General features: G+C 39.9%; 1 protein-coding gene across 9 annotated transcripts in view; it reads right to left on the bottom strand.

The window, feature by feature from the left end:
• The window catches only part of PHKA1 (phosphorylase kinase regulatory subunit alpha 1), a 180,379-nt gene that overhangs the window by 21,233 nt on the left and 140,050 nt on the right, over positions 1-19,096 (bottom strand). For 7 of the 9 annotated variants that reach the window (XR_005386338.1, XR_005386339.1, XR_005386340.1 and 4 more), the window contains exons 19-23: positions 17,954-18,130; positions 16,376-16,467; positions 15,875-16,014; positions 1,296-1,452; positions 776-855 (exon numbers count right to left, since the gene is read on the bottom strand). Coding sequence is in view for 6 of the 9 variants with exons in the window: in XM_038587724.1 (XP_038443652.1) it covers positions 776-855; positions 1,296-1,452; positions 15,875-16,014; positions 16,376-16,467; positions 17,954-18,130 (646 nt within the window). In the remaining 3 variants the exon portion in view is untranslated. The remainder of the gene's footprint in view (positions 1-775; positions 856-1,295; positions 1,453-15,874; positions 16,015-16,375; positions 16,468-17,953; positions 18,131-19,096) is intronic. The other 2 variants (XM_038587725.1, XM_038587723.1) reach the window with 1 other exon arrangement.

The following is a 19,096-nucleotide window of genomic DNA, read 5'->3' on the forward strand; positions in this document are numbered from 1 at the left end:
CCTGCTCATACTAAGCGCCCTGGGGGAATGGAGCTTGGACCATGCCATGTTCTTTTGGATTGCCATGGTAGTCACAAAATTGATCTGATTTGTGATAAAAAGGTTCTGTTTGCCTAGAGTAAGGTATTATGGGTTGAATTGTGTCCTGTCAAAGTTCACATGTTGAAATCCTAGCCCAGAGTACCTTAGAGTATGACCTTATTTGGAGATGAGGTTTTTTTTTACAGAGGTAATTAAATTAAAGTAAGGTCATTGAGTGGCCCTAATCCAATATGCCTAGTGTTATTATATAAAAATTTGGGAAATTTGGACACAAAGACGCATATAGAGGGAAGAAATGTGAAGAGACATAGTGAAAAGACAGCCATCTACAAGCCAAAGAGAGGCCTGGAAGAGAGCCTAGAGTATAGTGGATGTTTTGTGGGTGCTAATTCTAGTTGCCTACCCTGTTTTGGACTGCTTTTGGGTGGGAGGTTGGAAAAGCCAGTAAGTAAAAAATAAACACAAAACCCAAAACCACCACTACCAACATCAACAACAACAAAACCCTAAAAAGCAAACTATATTTGTGTACTACTTTCTGTGAATTTACTCTTCCATTTACTTGTGCCCTGTCATTATCAACATTCTCATGCCAAGTGTCTCTGACAGAAGCCCACACATGTAGGACATTATCATCCACTGTCAGATTAGAGCAAGAGAATTATGATCAGTCCACACAGCTCTTTAAAGGTTTAGAGCAGCTCGATCAAACCCAACCTAAAGCTGTACTCACGCAGAGATGGTCTTCTCTCGAGGTTCTGGAGGGAGTCCCACTGTCAAATGTTTCTGATGGGAGAGAAGGGCTGTGCAGGCCTAAGAAGGATAGCATAATAGCATTATCCTTCCCATAACACCTCCACTTCCCATGACAATTACTTTTCTCGGCCTACAGACCTTTGCTCCTGCTTAATTTATTGACATATCAAACCCTCTTTCCAGGAAATACCATGTAGACCAGATGAAAGAGATTTTTAGGAAGAAACAATGAGGTATTTTTATCTCCTAAGAGGTAGGAACTTCAAACCTACTGTAAATTCATTCTTAAGCTATGGAATTCTTATCATTTATAAACTTCAGTATTGTATATTTGGCATTCAAAAATAAAAAGCTAATTGAGTATCAGCGACTTTGTGTGAGAAAGACATCTCAAATGATTAGATGCTGTGGTTGCCTTAAAAATCAATTACAGAAACCAATTTTTAAAAAGCATCTCCATTTAGATTTGGTATAAATTCAAGAAGAATTCATAGTACCTCATCAAGTGCTTCCACCTTCTTCCTTAAGATTCCAGAGATGTATCGGATCAGGCCCCAGTGACGAATTTCTCCAACTTTGCCATACAGTTCAGTAAGCAGCTCTTGGACTGTTGCACTTTCTTCATCATATAATTCAGTGTCCCAGTCAGGTCCTCTGGAATGTTAAAGAGAGATCTACATTAATTATAAGGAAAACTGCTGGCAACAATAATTTGTTTCAGTGTTATAATGGATATGCCTGTTTTTGATAGGTCTATCTCATTAGGAAATAAATGTTGTTTACTAAGAATCCTTGTAAACCTATGATTAGTAGTTGGCCCTGAAACCCAAATACCTAGATAAGAACAAGTCTTAGTTTCAGCTTTGCTTTGACAAAACACATTTTTACCCTCTTCACCCTCTTCATTGTTGCTGAAAACAAGGTCAAATATTTAATTTAAGTATTGAAAGCTCAGAAAGTATGCTACACTTAGGGAACTAATAAAGAGATAAAAAGAATGTGTGCTTATTTGCAAAAGATGCATATACATTATTGTTGTAAAGATTACCATAACACACGTCAACTGTGAAGTATCATAAAATATAAATAAAGTGCCATGAAATTGGGAATTTAATATATGATGAAGGTAGATTATTCATTAAACAATGTTAAGACAATCAAGCAGCCATCTGAAAAAGAAGGTGGATTCATGCCTTACACTGAGCATCAGAGTTCCAAATATATCAAAGATTTAAATGTGAAGGTACTAGAAAAATATGGGAGAACTACTTAATAACTTTGAGGGCAAGAGGACTTTTTAACTGGGACTCCTGGGTGGCTCAGTGGTTGAGGGTCTGCCTTCAGCTCAGGGCGCGATCCTGAGGTCCCGGATCGAATCCCACATTGGGCTCCTTGCCAGGAGCCTGCTTCTCCCTCTGCCTATGTCTCTGTCTGTCTCTCTCTGTGTCTGTCATGAATAAATAAATACATCTTTAAAAAAGAGGACTTTTTGACTATAACCTATACACCAGAAGCCATAAAAGAAATAGTGATGCATTTATATACATAAAACAACAAAATTCATATTGCAAAAAAAACACTAAGCAAAGTCACAGGACAAATTACAAACAAAAGCATTTACAATTCATAGGCCAATTTCCCTAATATATAAAGAACTTCAACACGGGTGCCTGGGTGGCTCAGTTGGTTAAGTGTCCAACTCTTGATTTCAGCTCAGGGTCATGAGATTGAGCCCTGCATTGGGCTCCATGCTCAGTGGGAGTCTCCTCTCTTCCTCTCCCTTGCTCTTCCCCCCACATATGCTTTCTCTGTCTCTCTGAAAGAAAGAACTGGAACAAATAGATAAGAAAAAAAAGACACAAAGGAAATATGGTCAAACAAATACTGATGGATTTTAAATATAGGAAAGATTTATCTCATGCACAATAAGAAAAATTAAAATTAACACTAGACTAAGATAACACTTTGTGAAATCTATTATGTTGTCCAAAATCCCCAAATTTGATAACACTGCATTGATAAGGTTTTGGGAAAATAAATACTCTCAATATCTTGCTGATGGAAATGAAAATTGGGACAATCTCTCTGGAGAGCTATTTGGAAATATACACTGATATTAAAAATCTCTATATTCTTTGATCTAGGAATTCTACTTCTGGCATATCTGTAGGATAGAATCCATGCATGAGAAATGATATATGCTCTGAGGTTATTTGCTATAGCATTGTTTGTGATAGTGAATGATGGGTAATAACTCAAGTGTCCATCAATAGGAGACTGCATAAACAAATCATGGTATGTTCAAACAATGAAATGCTATGCAACTATTACAGAAATACGATATAGATCTAGATTGTGGCAGACTGTATGTTTTAAAATGACTTCAAGGGGCACCTGTGTGGCTCAGTGGTTGAGCACCTGCCTTAGACTCAGGTCTTGGTCCTGGGGTCCGGGGATCTAGTCCTGCATCAGGGTCCCTGCAGGGAACCTGCTTCTCCCTCTACCTATGTCTCTGCCTCTCTCTGTGTGTCTCTCATGAGTAAATAAATAAAAGATTAAAAAAATAAAATGACTTCTAACATGCTTTTCCTACAGCGTGACGTTTATGGTCCTTCCATGAAGAGGGTGGGTTTGCATTCTCTCTCTTTCAACCCAGGCATGCTTGTGACTAAGTTGAAAGTGGTGCTGTATGATTTCTGAGGCTAGGTTGTAAACATTAGGGCATCTTCCACTGGATCCTTTTATGGGCCACTCTTTGAACCTAGGCTTTAGGCTGTCGGGAAGCAGAGAGACACATGAGGGAGGTCAACTGTAGGTGTTCCAGGTGACAGCCCCAGTTGAGATGCCAGCCAACAACCAGTATGAAACCCTAGACATATGAGTGGACAACCTCATGGTGACTTCAGCTCCAGAAACTGTGAGACCACAACTGAATGAGATCCCAAGTGAGAACTGCTTAGTTGAGCTTAGACAAGCTCCAGAACTGTGACAAATAGTTTAAATACTTTTTGCTTTTATTTTAAGTCACTGAGTTTTGGGGATATTTGTTAAGCAGTCATAAAAATGGAATATATATGTATATATGTAATGAATTTCAAGATAAATGGTTTTAGTGGAAAAAAGCAAGGTACAGAACAGTGTATATACTATACATCCATTTGGTGAAACAGGTGTGAAATTATACACATATATGCTTTATTTATACCTACATATGCATAAGATGCCCCTGGATGGATACACAACAAACCAGTAACAGTGACTGTCTGTGAGTTAGGGAACAAGGTATCTGGGGGACCAGAGGTGGGAGAAAGACTTTTTATCCTTTCACTGTATCCTTTTGTACTTCAAAAAGTTTGAACAATGATAATGTATTATCTATTCAATACATTAAATTACAGTAAATATATATTCTATGTAATGTATGTAACATACTAAATATGTTAAAAATAAGAAATATACATTAATTAAATATATTAAATATGTTTTTTAAAACATGAAATTAAAAATACCATAGGAAGAGTCAACAATGGATTAAACAAAACAGGGAATGAAAGTTTGAAGAGTAATAGGATATTTGCAGTTTCAAAGCATATCTCCACAAGATACTTTTGAATTACAAGGTACAACATTAAAACTCTGTAGTGAAGGAATGTGGAAGATACTATCTTAGCCAAGTGATAAAACCAGCAATGGAGCTCATCAACACTATGTACCCTCCTGATATGACACACTGAAAAGAACTCAGCATGATGTCAGTCGTATTCCTGCCAAAAATGCATCATCTGAATTTTATTATGAGAAAACATCAAACAACCCAAAATTTAGAGACATTCTGTAAAAAATAATTCATCTGCATGCTTCACAAATGTCAAATAACATGAAAAATAAAGACTCAAGAACTGTATTAGATCAAAGGGGACAAGGGACACAGGAGAACTGAATGAAATGCACAATTTAGATTTTCTTCTGCTGTAAAGACCTTACTGGGACAACCGGCGAACCTGATCTGTAGGTTAGATAATAGTACTGTTTTAACATTAATTTTGTTTTTCTTTCTTTCTTTTAAAATATTTTATTTATTTATTTATTTATTTATTTATTTATTTAGTGCACAAGTAGGTGTGGAGGCAGAGGGAGAGAAGCAGAGAGAATCTCAGGACTCCATGCTGAGCACGGAGCCCCACGCAGGGCTCGATCTCAGGAACCTGAGATCATGACCTGAGCAGAAATCAAGAGCTGGACACTAAACCAACTGCGCCACCCAGGTGCCCCTAATTTTCTGATTTTGGCAAATGTACTTTGCTTGTGTAAGAGAATTCCTAGTTTTTAGGAAATACACAATGCACACCCAAATACTTAGGGGTAGAAGGGGATCATGTCTGCCACTTAGTCTCAGATGACTCAGAAAAACATGTATGTGTGATGATGATGATTATTATGACAAAGAGAATGAGAGAGAGATTGATTAAACCTCAGGAATTTGGGTGAAGGATATCCAGCACAATTTTTTTGTATTATTCTTAGAATTTTTCTTTAAGTTTGAAATGGTCAAAATAAAAATAGATAAATGAATAATATGAAAGGACGTACTTTGAGATCTCACAATCAGGGATGATCCTTTTTGTTCCTAGAGATCAGAGAAAGCTTTCTGGAGATGACAGATGAACTAGGCCTTGATGGACAGCTAGAATTCCAACAAGGGGAGATGGGGTGTGGTGTAGGAGAATAGTTCAGGCAGAGGGAAGAACATGAGCTAAGGTACAAAAGTAGCCATGTATATGGTGTGTTTTGGATATGATAAGCAACAGTGGGCTGTTTTGGTGAAAGTATTCACATTGTGAGGGAGGAGTGATGGTAGTACATAGAGGTTGAAAGTCAGATCATTGAGAATGTATATTTGGCCATTAATTCTCAATGGTAGTGGTGATGTTACAGGGAGAGGCAGGGGATGAAGAGGAGTTGAAGATTATGACACAATTTCAAGTCTGGGTGACTAAAAGAATGATACTATGAACATGGTCAGGAAGTAGTAGGTTTCTGATAAAGACAGTGAACTGGAGTTTAGATTTGCTTTTTAGACGTATATAAATTCTAAGTAGAATCAAAGATGTAAAAATTTATTTTTTAAAAGATTTTATTTATTTATTTATTTATTTGAGAAAGAGAGAGAGCAAGAGTGAGAGAGCATGAGTGGGGGGAAGGGCCAGAGGGAGAGGGAGAAGCAGACTCCCCGCTGAGCAAGGAGCCCAATGCAGGGCTTGTTCCCAGGACCCTGAGATCATGACCTGAACTGAAGGCAGATGCTTAACTGAGCCACTCAGACACCCTAACATAAAAATTTCTTTAAAATTATTAAAGGTATTTCAAATATTTTTCAAATTCTGGGAGGGGATGAATGACAAGAAACCCAAAAGCCAAAAAGGAAAAGACTGACAGATTTGATGATATGAAAACTAAACTTCTGCATAGAGAAAGGTATATAAATAATTAGCAAATTAGACAAAACATCTGCAACAAGTATAACAAAGAAAATAGTAATATCTAATATTAGTAAGAAAAATATAAATCACTCAATAGAGAACAAAGGTTATAAACAGACAATTTGCAGAAAGAATGCTAATCAACAGAGATTGGAAACTCCACCTCCCAACTTCTACTTTTAAATCCATGAGGGATATTGGGCAGAATTCCAAGTGTATTAAAACCCATGCAACACATCATACACATACACACTCTATACTCAAGTAGTTTAACATTACATGGAATACTATTTTTAGGGAGATTGCAGGTTCAATCAGATGTTATGGTGAAGTTAGTAATACAGGGTTAGATGAAGAAAACCCACATTAGGAGCAGAAGAGTTGGCAGTCAACCGTGGATCATCTGAACTGGTGGGAAAGTATGAGCTTTTCAGGTACGACTCCCTTTGCTTGCCCCTATCAACCACCTGGCTGAATCTTCAGTATTCATTCAAGCTATAGTCCTTCTGTCCTTACTCCTTATCTTGTTTTACCTTCCCTATCTTTTCATTATATTTCATTTAGCGTTGTGCCTGGAACATAATAAGCCCGCAACAGAGATTTGTTGAATAGAGTGCCTTACCCTAAAGGAAAAATGAAAGAAACAAAGGTATCAAAATAATAAGACCCCATGTCATTTTTTTTGGCAGGAGCACATAACAAGATTTATTGGGTGGCACTTAGGGTTGTATGAGAAGGGAAGTCCCTAACAGCATGAGACTGTCCAGAGGCTTATCGAGGGCATAAGCTCTACCATCCACAGGGGGTGGAGGGCAAGGAAACTCCTAGGGGAGAGGGGAAGTGAAAGTTACATGCTTAGGTGATCTGCTTCAGTAGCATTGTGGGGATTCTCTAGGTTAGAAAGCATTAAATGGCAGCAGTGGTTTGGGGTATTCGTGACCCTGGGCTTAACTCTTATTAGCAGATGTGGGGTAGGTTTTAAGGAGTATGCAAAGCAAGCAGACCCTAAATGGCTAAAAATATGTTTGGGCTACTTTTGATACAATTGGATGCATAAAAATTTGATTTTGGTGCTGGTGGGCTTTTTGGCTATCTTTTAAACTTACTCATTAAATACCATGATCTGATGGAAGCAACATGGGTTTCAGAGTCAGACAGACCAAGAGGACTTCATTACCACTTAGAGAGGATGAAAGATCCAGACCCTTACTTGGTCCTCTTTTACAATACCCTGGCAGTAGGGGAAGGTGAAGCAGTGCCCTTTTTGTTACAGGGGGTAAGAGTAGGCTTTCCACTTGGCCTTGTTGACATGGGCAGAGCTGCAGATTTTTTCCATGGTGGTTATAATGGTAATCATCTAAAAGTTGTCTGTCTTGCTAGTCTGCCCTTTCCTTTTTTTCCTTTTTTATTTTCTTATCTTTCCTTTCTATTTTTTATTTTATTTATTTATTTATTTAAATTTTTAGGGTGTCAGAATGTATTTTTTTTATTGTAGTTCAATTTGCCAACATATAATAACACCCAGTGCTCATCCCATCATGTGCCCCCGTCAGTGCCCGCCACCCAGTCACCCCACCCCCCACCCACCTCCCTTTCTACCACCCTTAGTTTGTTTCCCAGAGTTAGGAGTCTCTCATGTTCTGTCTCCCTCTCTGATATTTCCCACTCGTTTTCTCTCCTTTCCCCTTTATTCCCTTTCACAATTTTTTATATTCCCCAAATGAATGAGACCATATAATGTTTGTCCTTCTCTGATTGACTTATTTCACTCAGCATAATACCCTCCGGTTCCATCCACGTCGAAGCAAATGGTGGGTATTTGTTGTTTCTAATGGCTGAGTAATATTCCATTTTATACATATACCACATCTTCTTTATCCATTCATCTTTCGATGGACACCGAGGCTCCTTCCACAGGTTGGCTATTGTGGACATTGCTGCTATAAACATCGGGGTGCAGGTGTTTCGGCATTTCACTGCATCTGTATTTTTGGGGTGAATCCCCAGCAGTGCAATTGCTGGGTCGTAGGGCAGATCTATTTTTAACTTTTTGAGGAACCTCCACATAGTTTTCCAGAGTGGCTGCACCAGTTCACATTCCCACCAACAGTGCAAAAGGGTTCCCCTTTCTCCACATCCTCTCCAACATTTGTTGTTTCCTGCCTTATTAATTTTCCCCATTCTCACTGGTGTGAGGTGGTATCTCATTGTGGTTTTGATTTGTATTTACCCGATGGCCAGTGATGCGGAGCATTTTCTCATGTGTTTTTTTGGCCATGTCTATGTCTTCCTCTGTGAAATTTCTGTTCATGTCTTTTGCCCATTTCATGATTAGGTTATTTCTTTGCTCTTGAGTTTAATAAGTTTTTATAGATCTTGGATACTAGCCCTTTATCTGATAGGTCATTTGCAAATATTTTCTCCCATTCTGTAGGTTGTCTTTTAGTTTTGTGGACTGTTTCTTTTGCTGTGCAGAAGCCTTTTACCTTGATAGAGTTCCAACAATTCGTATTTGCTTTTGCTTCTCTTGCCTTCATGGATGTATCTTGCAAGAAGTTACTGTGGCCAAGTTCAAAAAGGGTGTTGCCTGTGTTCTCCTCTAGGATTTTGATGGAAACTTGTCTCACATTTAGATCTTTCCTCCATTTTGAGTTTATCTCTATGTATGGTGTAAGAGAATGGTCCAGTTTCATTCTTCTGCATGTGGCTGTCCAATTTTCCCAGCACCACTTATTGAAGAGACTGTCTTTTTTCCAGAGGATAGTCTTTCCTGCTTTGTCGAATATTAGTTGACCATAGAGTTGAGGGCCCACTCCTGGATTCTCTATTCTGTTCCATTGATCTATGTGTCTGTTTTTGTGCCAGTACCACACTATCTTGACCACCACAGCTTTGTAGTACAACCTGAAATCCGGAATTGTGATGCCCCCAGCTATGGTTTCTTTTTTAATATTCCCCTGGCTATTCAAGGTCTTTTCTGATTCCACACAAATCTTAAGATGATTTGTTCCAACTCTCTGAAGAAAGTCCATGGTATTTTGATAGGGATTGCATTAAATGTGTAAATTGCCCTGGGTAGCATTGACATTTTCACAATATTAATTCTTCCAAGCCATGAGCATGAAATATTTTTCCATCTCTTTGCATCTTCCTCAATCTCTTTCAGAAGTGTTCTGTAGTTTTTAGGGTATAGATCCTTTACCTCTTTGGTTAGCTTTATTCCTAGGTATCTTATGCTTTTTAGTGCAATTGTAAATGGGATTGACTCTCAATTTCTCTTTCTTCTGTCTCACTGTTAGTGTATAGAAATGCCACTGACTTCTGGGCGTTGATTTTGTATCCTGCCACACTGCCAAATTGCTTTATGAGTTCTAGCAATCTTGGGGTGGAGTCTTTTGGGTTTTCTGTGTACAGTATCATGTCATCTGCGAAGAGCGAGAGTTTGACTTCTTCTTTGCCAATTTGAATGCCTTTTATTTCTTTTTGTTGGTTGATTGCCGAGGCTAGGACTTCTAGTACTATGTTGAATAGCAGTGGTGAGAGTGGACATCCCTGTCTTGTTCCTGATCTTAGGGGAAAGGCTCCCAGTGTTTCCCCATTGAGAATGATATCGGCTGTGGGCTTTTCGTAGATGGCTTTTGAGATGCTGAGGAATGTTCCCTCTATCCCTACACTCTGAAGAGTTTTGATCAGGAATGGATGCCTTATTTTGTCAATGCTTTTTCTGCATCTATTGAGAGGATCATATGGTTCTTGTTTTTTCTCTTGATGATATGATCAATCATGTTGATTGCTTTATGAGTGAACCAGCCTTGCATCCCAGGGATAAATCCCACTTGGTCATGGTGAATAATCTTCCTAATGTATTGTTGCATCCTATTGGCTAGTATCTTGTTGATAATTTTTGCATCCATGTTCATCAGGGATATTGGTGTATAATTCTCCTTTTTGGTGGGGTCTTTGTCTGGTTTTGGAATTAAGGTGATGCTGGCCTCATAGAACAAGTTTGGAAGTATCCCATCTCTATCTTTCGGAACAGCTTTAGTAGAATAGGTATGGTTTCTTCTTTAAATGTTTGATAGAATTCCCCTGGGAAGCCATCTGTCCCTGGACTTTTGTGTCTTGGGAGGTTTTTGATGAGTGCTTCAATTTCCTCCCTGGTTATTGGCCTGTTCAGGCTTTCTATTTCTTGCTGTTCCAGTTTTGGTAGTTTGTGGTTTTCCAGGAATGCGTCCATTTCTTCTAGATTGCCTAATTTATTGGCGTATATCTGCTCATAATATGTTTTTAAAGTCGTTTGTATTTCCTTGGTGTTGGTGGCGATCTCTCCTTTCTCATTCATGATTTTATGAATTTGAGTCTTTTCTCTCTTCTTTTTAATAAGGCTGGCTAATGGGTTATCTATCTTATTAATTCTTTTAAAGAACCAACTCTTGGTTTTGTTAATCTGTTCCACAGTTCTTCTGGTCTCTATTTCGTTGAGTTCTGCTCGAATCTTTATTAACACTCTTCTTCTGCTGGGTGTAGGATCTATTTGCTGTTTTTCGCCAGCTCCTTTAGGTGCAAGGTTAGCTTTTGTATTTGAGTTCTTTCCAGTTTTTGGATGGATGCTTGTATTGCGATGTATTTCTCCCTCAGGAATGCTTTTGCTGTATCCCAAAGATTTTGAACGGTTGTATCCTCATTCTCATTAGTTTCCATGAATCTTTTTAATTCTTCTCTAATTTCCTGGTTGACCCTTTTATCTTTTAGCAGGATGGTCCTTAACCTCCACGTGTTTGAAATCCTTCCAAACTCCTTCTTGTGATTGAGTTCTAGTTTCAAAGCATTTTGGTCTGAAAATATGCAGGGGATGATCCCAATCTTTTGGTATCGGTTCAGACCTGATTTGTGACCCAGTATGTGGTCTATTCTGGAGAAAGTTCCATGTGCACTTGAGAAGAATGTGTATTCAGTTGCGTTTGGATGTAAAGTTCTGTAGATATCTGTGAAATCCATCTGGTCCAGTGTATCATATAAAGCTCTTGTTTCTTTGGAGATGTTGTGCTTACAAGACCTGTCGATTGTAGAAAGCGCTACATTCAAGTCACCAAGTATAAGTGTATTATTATCTAAGTATGTCTTAACTTTGGTTATTAATTGACTGATATACTTGGCAGCTCCCACATTCGGGGCATAAATATTGATGATTGTTAGGTCCTCTTGTTGGATAGATCCTTTAAGTATGATATAGTGTCCCTCTTCATCTCTTACTACAGTCTTCGGGATAAACTTTAGTTTATCTGATATACGGATGGCTACCCCTGCTTTCTTTCGAGGACCATTTGAATGGTACATCGTTCTACAACCTTTTATTTTCAGGCTGGAGGTGTCCTTATGTCTAAAATGAGTCTCTTATAGACAGCAAATAGATGGGCCTTGCTTTTTTATCCAGTCGGAAACCCTGTGCCTTTTGATGGGGTCATTAAGCCCATTCACGTTCAGAATGACTATTGAAAGATATGAATTTAGTGTCATCATGATACCTATTCAGTCCCTGTTTTTGTGGATTGTTCCCTTGGACTTCCTCTTTCCATTAGAGAATCCCCCTTAGTATTTCTTGCAGAGCCGGCTTGGTGGTCACATATTCTTTCAGTTTCTGCCTATCTTGGAAGCTCTTTATCTCTCCTTCTATTCTGAATGGGAGCCTTGCTGGAAAAAGTATTCTTGGCTGCAGGTTCTTCTCATTTAGGACCCTGAATATATCCTTCCAGTCCTTTCTGGCCTGCCCGGTCTCTGTGGAGAGGTCTGCCTTTAATCTAATATTTCTCCCCATAAAAGTTAGAGATTTCTTGTCTCTTGCTGCTTTAAGGATCTTCTCCTTATCTTTGGAATTTGCAAGTTTCACTATTAAACGTGGAGGTGTTGAGCGGTTTTTATTGATTTTTTTTTGGGGGGGGGGAATCTCTCTATTTCCTGGATCTGAATGTCTGTTTCCCTTCCCATGTTAGGAAAGTTCTCAGCTATGATTTTTTCAAATACATATTCTGGACCTCCGTCCCTTTCGGCGCCCTCTGGAACCCCAGTTAAACGTAGATTTTTCCTCTGAGGCTGTCATTTATTTCCCTTAACCTATTCTCATGATCTTTTAATTGTTTTTCTCTTTTTTCCTCAGTTTCCCTCCTTGCCATCAACTTGTCTTCTATGTTTCTCACTTGTTCTTCTACCTCGTTAACCCTTGTTGTTAGGACCTCTAGTTTGGATTGCATCTCATTTAATTGATTTTTAATTTCTGCCTGATTAGATCTAAATTCTGCAGCCATGAAGTCTCTTGAATCCTTTATGCTTTTTTCTAGAGCCACCAGTAGCTTTATAACTGTGCTTCTGAATTGGCTTTCTGACATTGAATTGTAATCCAAATTTTGTAACTCTCTGGGAGAGAGGACTTTTTCTGATTCTTCCTTCTGAGGTGAGATTTTCATTTTGCTTAGTGCAGAGTGAGTCATTTTGTTCAGTGCAGAGTGGCCAAAAACAAGTTGTACTGGAAAAAGGAGAAAAAGAGAGAAGAGAAAAAAGAAAAGGAAAAAAAAGAAAGAAGAAGAAAAAAAGAAAAAAGGGGGGAGGAAGCAAACAGAAAACAAAAAACAAGGGGGAGTATCCTCTGATACTGTAGATCCCTCGAATTCCCCTGGAACTTTCCAGTGCTGCTTGGTCAATAACTTGCTTTTCCCCTGTCTTTCTAGCTGGTCTTCTGGGGGGCAGGGGGTGGGGCTGCAGTGCTGTTTCCAAGGTGTGAGCACTTGGGGGAGCTGCTCAGCCCCCTGCCTGGTGCACGGCTCAGTGGGAGTTGTTTATCCTGTTTATCCTGTGAGGCTACTGTGAGGCTCAGTGGGGGTTGTTTATCCTGTGAGGCCCCAGGAGGAACAACAATAGTGGCAGCCGGCCAGCTCTCCAGCCCTGGAGTCCCCTCCCGCAGTACCTACCACAGCGCCCATTCCACAGGGGCCTGGATGCTCCGGGGGCGGAGGCCGCCGATTTGCATAGCTTGGGGCGGCCCAGCGGTAGGAGTTTCCTTGCTGTCCTGTGCGCTCCCAGCCTCTGCCTGTCACGGAGGGAGCCCCGGATCCAGGCCGTGTCCCCCAGTGCCCTGGGCTCCGGGGCCTGCTCTGCTGGAATCGAGCTCCTGGGGCCGCGCAGCTCCCTCCACGCACAGCCGACTCCGAGCCCAGCCGGGCGCGCACTGCAGCCGTTTAGGGAGCTCCGCCTCGGTGTGTGGCAGGCTCTTCCCCGGGGCACACCTCTTCTGTTAGTGCCCCTGGGAGCCTGAGGGCATCCCCCTATCCCTCCCGCTCCTGGGGTCCTGCTCCAACTCCCTGCTAGCCCTTTTCTGTCCTGGAAGATTGGTGAAACTCCTGCTTCTCCGGGATGGGGCTTTCCTGTCCTGGGGACACTCGCCCTGCGGCCTTAGCCTGGCTCTTTGTAGGGCCCCTCCCCCCTGGATGCTTTTTATTTCTTTATTTTTTTTCCGTCTTCCTACCTTGATAGAAGTACGAACTCTTCTTACTGTAGCATTCCAGCTGTTCTCTCTTTAAATCTCAGGCTGAATTCGTAGTTTTCAGGATGATTTGAAAGGTATCTAGGTAATTTGGTGGGGACAGGTGACTTGGGGACCTTACTCTTCCACCATCTTGCCCCCTCCCCTCTAGTCTGCCCTTTCCTAGTCCTTTGTCTAGAAATAATAGGTATTTTTTAGGGCTTCTGTCATCTGTGCCCTTTGGCATTTTCAGGGTGCTGGTTTTTTCCAACACCAGATGCAGGATATATGAGACAACAAGGAAAACTCAGGTACATCACAATCTTGTCATTCCTCAAATCCTGAGGTCCTTAGCTATCCTGTCTTCTTCTTTCCACCTTTTAATTCCTTGTTATGTTTGTTTTCTAAATAATGTCCTCCTGTCCTTAGCAGGAGGAACACAGAGAGACACATGTACTACTCTATTTTGTCTGGAATCCGAAGTCCCATTGTGGTTATGTTTTAAGAGCTTCATTGACTTTTAGCAATAATACTGAAATATTTAGGAATGAAATGATAAAACGTCTGGTCTCTTTTTCAAAATAACCTGGGAGAGAGTGAGAACATAGATGTGACAAGATTAACCATGTTTTTATAATTTTCAGGCTGGGTGATGGGTCCCCAAGTGTTCATTACACTAGTTTCTCTATTTTTGTATAAATTTGGATGTTTCTATCATAGAAAGTAAAAAAAGAAAAGCTGCTCTCCCTCCTCTGTGGAGGCTGGGCTTGAGGAGAACAAGGTAGAAATAGGAAGACGTGTTAGAAAGCAATAGCAAGGGGATCCCTGGGTGGCTCAGCAGTTTAGCACCTGCCTTCAGCCCAGGGCATGATCCTGGGGTCCCGGAATCGAGTCCCACATCAGGTTCCCTGCATGGAGCCTGCTTCTCCCTTTGCCTGTGTCTCTGCCTCTCTCTCTCTCTCTCTGTCTCTCATGAATAAATAAATAAATAAAATCTTAAAAAAGAAAAGAAAGCAATCGCAATAATCCTGGTGAGAGACAAAGACCTGAGTGAAGGCAGCAATACTAGAGATGCAGAAGATAAATATTTAGAGGTAAAACTTCATAGCCTTGGTGGTTACCCGCACATGGGGCATAGCGTGCTGATTAGGTCAGTGTTGGTTCTGAACACAAGTATGTAGAATTTCAGAACGTGGCTCCATTTTTAATGCTTGACTGCTGACCACTTTCAAGTCACACCACTCCTCTTTCCCTCCCAGCCTACACCTGGGCAAGGTGCCAGGGAAATCTGAGTGTTCCCTTCTTTGGTGCTGGTGAGGATCAGTACCCCAGGCTCACCTCCTAATCATAATAAATCCCCTCCTTTCTCTGCTCTCTGCTCCATAAGCCTTTTTTTTTTTTTTACCAAGTTGGGAATCTGTTTCACTCTCCCCAGGAGTCTCGTTATGTGTAATAAACATCTTACATCCTTTTGGTACATGTGTGGCATCATCAATTTCAACATCCAAGCCAAATTTAGAGGAGGGAGACCATTCTTGTCTCTCCAGGTATAAGTACATGAATAAATGAGGAGGTTCAGGTTATTTTTGGGGGAAAGTGAGAGATAGGAGAGAGTTCAATTTGGGCATACTGAGTGTGAGGTACTTATATATTGATGTACTTATCAGGGTTCTGGACACATAACAAACACTCAAAAATGCTGGTTTATTTTTTTTCTGTAAGCCTCCATGTTCATAATTCTTTTGAGCTAAGAGTTTATTTACCTTTGGATTTTACCAGATAACTGAGGCTTAAAATAACCATAATAATGATAATAATAGCAGTTTTTGGTCACCTACTATGTACCAAGCATTGCATTGGAGACTTTGCAGACATTATATCTTGTTTAATCTTTACAACAGTTCTATGAGGTAGGTATAATCCAAATTTTATAAATGAGGACAGCTGAGCTTAAAGTTACACAGTGGGTAGGTTGTGAAATTCAAATCCAGGTCAACAAGATTCCAAAGCTGTGCTGTATTTACTATGTTACACTTCCTCTCTACCTGAACATTAAAGTAGATTGATAATATTTATCACTTACTTCATAGTATACAGCATGTAAAGGATATCAGCTTGCTCCTGTAAGCTGGAGGTCTCCTTCAACTGTAAAACCAGTGCTTTGAAGTCCAACTCCCCAGACTGGTCTCTAGGAAGATGTATTTCTACACGAACAGAGGGAACCTTTAGTTTGAGAAAGGACAAAAAAATTTAAGTTCACAAGTGTTCAGCTTAAATAATACCCTAGAGTGTTGATCTTTTCACCTCCAAACCTTTGCCATACGAATTCCCTGAATTTTGATGAAAAGTCAAACAAAAACAATGACACCTTCAAAATGAATGATATAGCAATTTAGTTTTCTTAGAGTCTGGCTAGAAAAACGTGCTCATTTTAAAAGTGAACTAAAAAGGAGTTTATCTTCACCATTGTAGCATTTTGCCTACCACCAGTTACTAGCAGAACCTATAATAGCTAGTTCTGTTATTTGCCATACAGATGGCAGTTTTGCTAAAAGCTGACAGAAAAACTCATGTGCAGGTTTACCTGGTCCTCTCGTGGGCAGTGAGGTGAGTCAAGTAAGTTGAACGAAGGCCGAGAAGCCTGAAATATCTTTGTTGGAAGATACATGTGAACATCTGCAAGAGGTGGACATTTATGGGAAAGGTTAGATAACTCAGGAGACTAAATAAAATTCATAGTTGCTCTCAAAACAAAGTTGCACAGGAGCTATTCTTTATAGAACAAGAGTGAGAAATTTATCCTTTCCTGCTAATATCACAGAAAGGAAATATGAATATCAGATAATTTAAAGTCTGTTCAAACAAACATGTAGCATTAAGTGGACATTTAAGGTATTAAGTCCTATACATGGAATCAATACCACAATGGTACTATCACTGACACTTTGATAGAATACTATATATAACAGAACCCAACTATGCTTTCTATTTTCTGGACTATCAAGGGAGAATGCCTGGCTGTCAGCAGTTGGACTTCTTGAGAATAGAGAAATGGATGATCCTATGTAGGGAGTAAAAAAACGTAGTGACTGACCTACTTTGAGATATTAATATTTTTATTTATAGTTCAAATACTTAACATAACCTCAAAGGAGAGACTGTCTTGTCACTTTCACCATTTGACAGATACAGAAAGAAAGGTCCAGATCTCAAAAAACTGTTCAAGCAAGTAAGCAGCAGAGCCGAGAATTAAGCTCAAGTGTCCTGATTCACAATCTAGAAGTGTAACTTAATAAAGTTCATTTCTTCATGTAAGCCCTTTGTTAAGGAAGCATACTCAAAGGGTATGCTAAGCTTTTCCCTGTTCTAAATGTTAAATGATTTATGCTTAATATCTATGGTTAGTAATGGTCAATAAAGTTTTAGACAGCAAGAACATATATCTCAATCATTCTCATCATCTGTAAAATGTTACCATTTAGGTCCTCTCAGTGTGGCCAAGGAGCCCTTCTGTCCCTTTATATGCAGCTACCACAGAAGCATTGAATTCTCTTAGGAACCATGACTACTCCTGGTAATGTGTGGTAGAAGACATCTTCCATTGCAAATACTACTGAAGGAGGGTAGGGGTCACAGGGAGGACAATGGCACAGTTGTTGAGGCATGAGTACTGTAGTTTGAGAAGTGCAGCTCTACAGTGCTAGAACAACTGACTCTAAACATTACAACTAACCTAAGGGAACCAGATGTAGCTTACTCAAGGGAGAATATCTCCCTCTCGGCTGCAAGGTTATCTTGTAATAGTTTGCAGTGCTTTCTCTTTAAATCAGAGTGCTTCCAAAGGAGTAACTTTGCCAAAGGAAACATCTTTTTTCCATCATTTTAATGCTGATGTTAAAATGCTCCATGTCTCCTGTTCAGAGGCTTCTCACAATGTAATGGTTAAGCCAGACTACATAGCACTATCAACAGCAAAACTATGCACAATTCATTAATTTTTACAAATATTTGAGAGCCTAACATGTTCCTTCTGTCTGAGATGCTGGGGATAGAGCAGTGAACAAAACAGAGTTCCTGCTTACACTGTAAGAAGCACCCCACCCCTGTCCTGGGCTTAGCGTCAATCCTGTGCCTGACTCCAGTGAATCATGGCATTACTCACTCTGTATATGCAGCTCCTTGGCCTTGGTCACCAAGGACATTAAATTGCAGGTTGTTTGCACAGCAGCTTGAAACCGATCTAGCCCTCCCTTCTGTGAGGTAGGGGCCAGTTTAGGATGGGGAATAGTGTGCGTCAAAAGGTGATCTAAATAACGAGCAACTTCATCACCACAGTGAGCTGCAAGGTTAGTGGGGATAGGGGAAAGAGAAAAAAACAAACATTTTAGTCACTTCACAATCTACCCCACCAAACAGAATGATTGGCTCCTGTGCTCATAACAGCACCAGAAGTAGGTTGTTTTAGATCATGAGGGGGAAAAAGGTTGTGGTTACTGTACAGTCTTGTAGCTTTACCACTTAGAAACTATGGCCGTTTACTGGACCTACATGTTCTTCAACTTTGCTGACACAATATTAGGGCCCCTGAAAGCAGTATGAGCTTCTTATGGGACAGGTAGAGCAAAGATTTTGTAATCTGTGTATGCGTATGTGATGGCAGAGGTGGTGGCAGCAGTGGTGGCGGAGAAGCAGAATAGGGCCCCTGGAGTCTCACTGGTATGAGGAGACTTGTGAGCAAAGGCAAAAATCTTCCACTAAACACTGGACCTAGCTTAAAACAAACATATCCCATAAATGGCAGCTACAATTGCTAATGAAATAAACAATCTCCATGTGGCATTGGTGTCAAAAGGATTACTGGCCACACATTGGTCTTTTTCATCACCATATTCATTTATTCACCAAATATTTATTGCCCACTATGTACTAGGTGGTGTACTAGTGCTGAGGGGTTTCAGTGGTGAAGAAGACAGATATGGTCCCTGTCCTCTTGGACTCTCCTTCTCCCATACACCTCCGGTAACATTATCTCTGACTATGGGTAATGGAAACAAAACACATACACAGATCTCATGGATCCTAACATTTCAGACTTTACATGAATTTTCACAACATTTATAGTTGGAAAAGCACAGTGTTTGGGTCAATACTAAAGCCTGCGAATTCAGTTATACATCATCTTTTTTAATCATCTTCAGTGACTTCTTTTTCTGTGTTCTGATGTGATTAATAGAAACTATTTTAAAAAGCTGTAAAAATTGAACTCATTCTCAGGGATATCCTAATGAAAATATTATAACCTTGA

This window comes from Canis lupus, chromosome X (assembly GCF_011100685.1).
Source record: "Canis lupus familiaris isolate Mischka breed German Shepherd chromosome X, alternate assembly UU_Cfam_GSD_1.0, whole genome shotgun sequence".
NCBI lineage: Eukaryota > Metazoa > Chordata > Mammalia > Carnivora > Canidae > Canis > Canis lupus.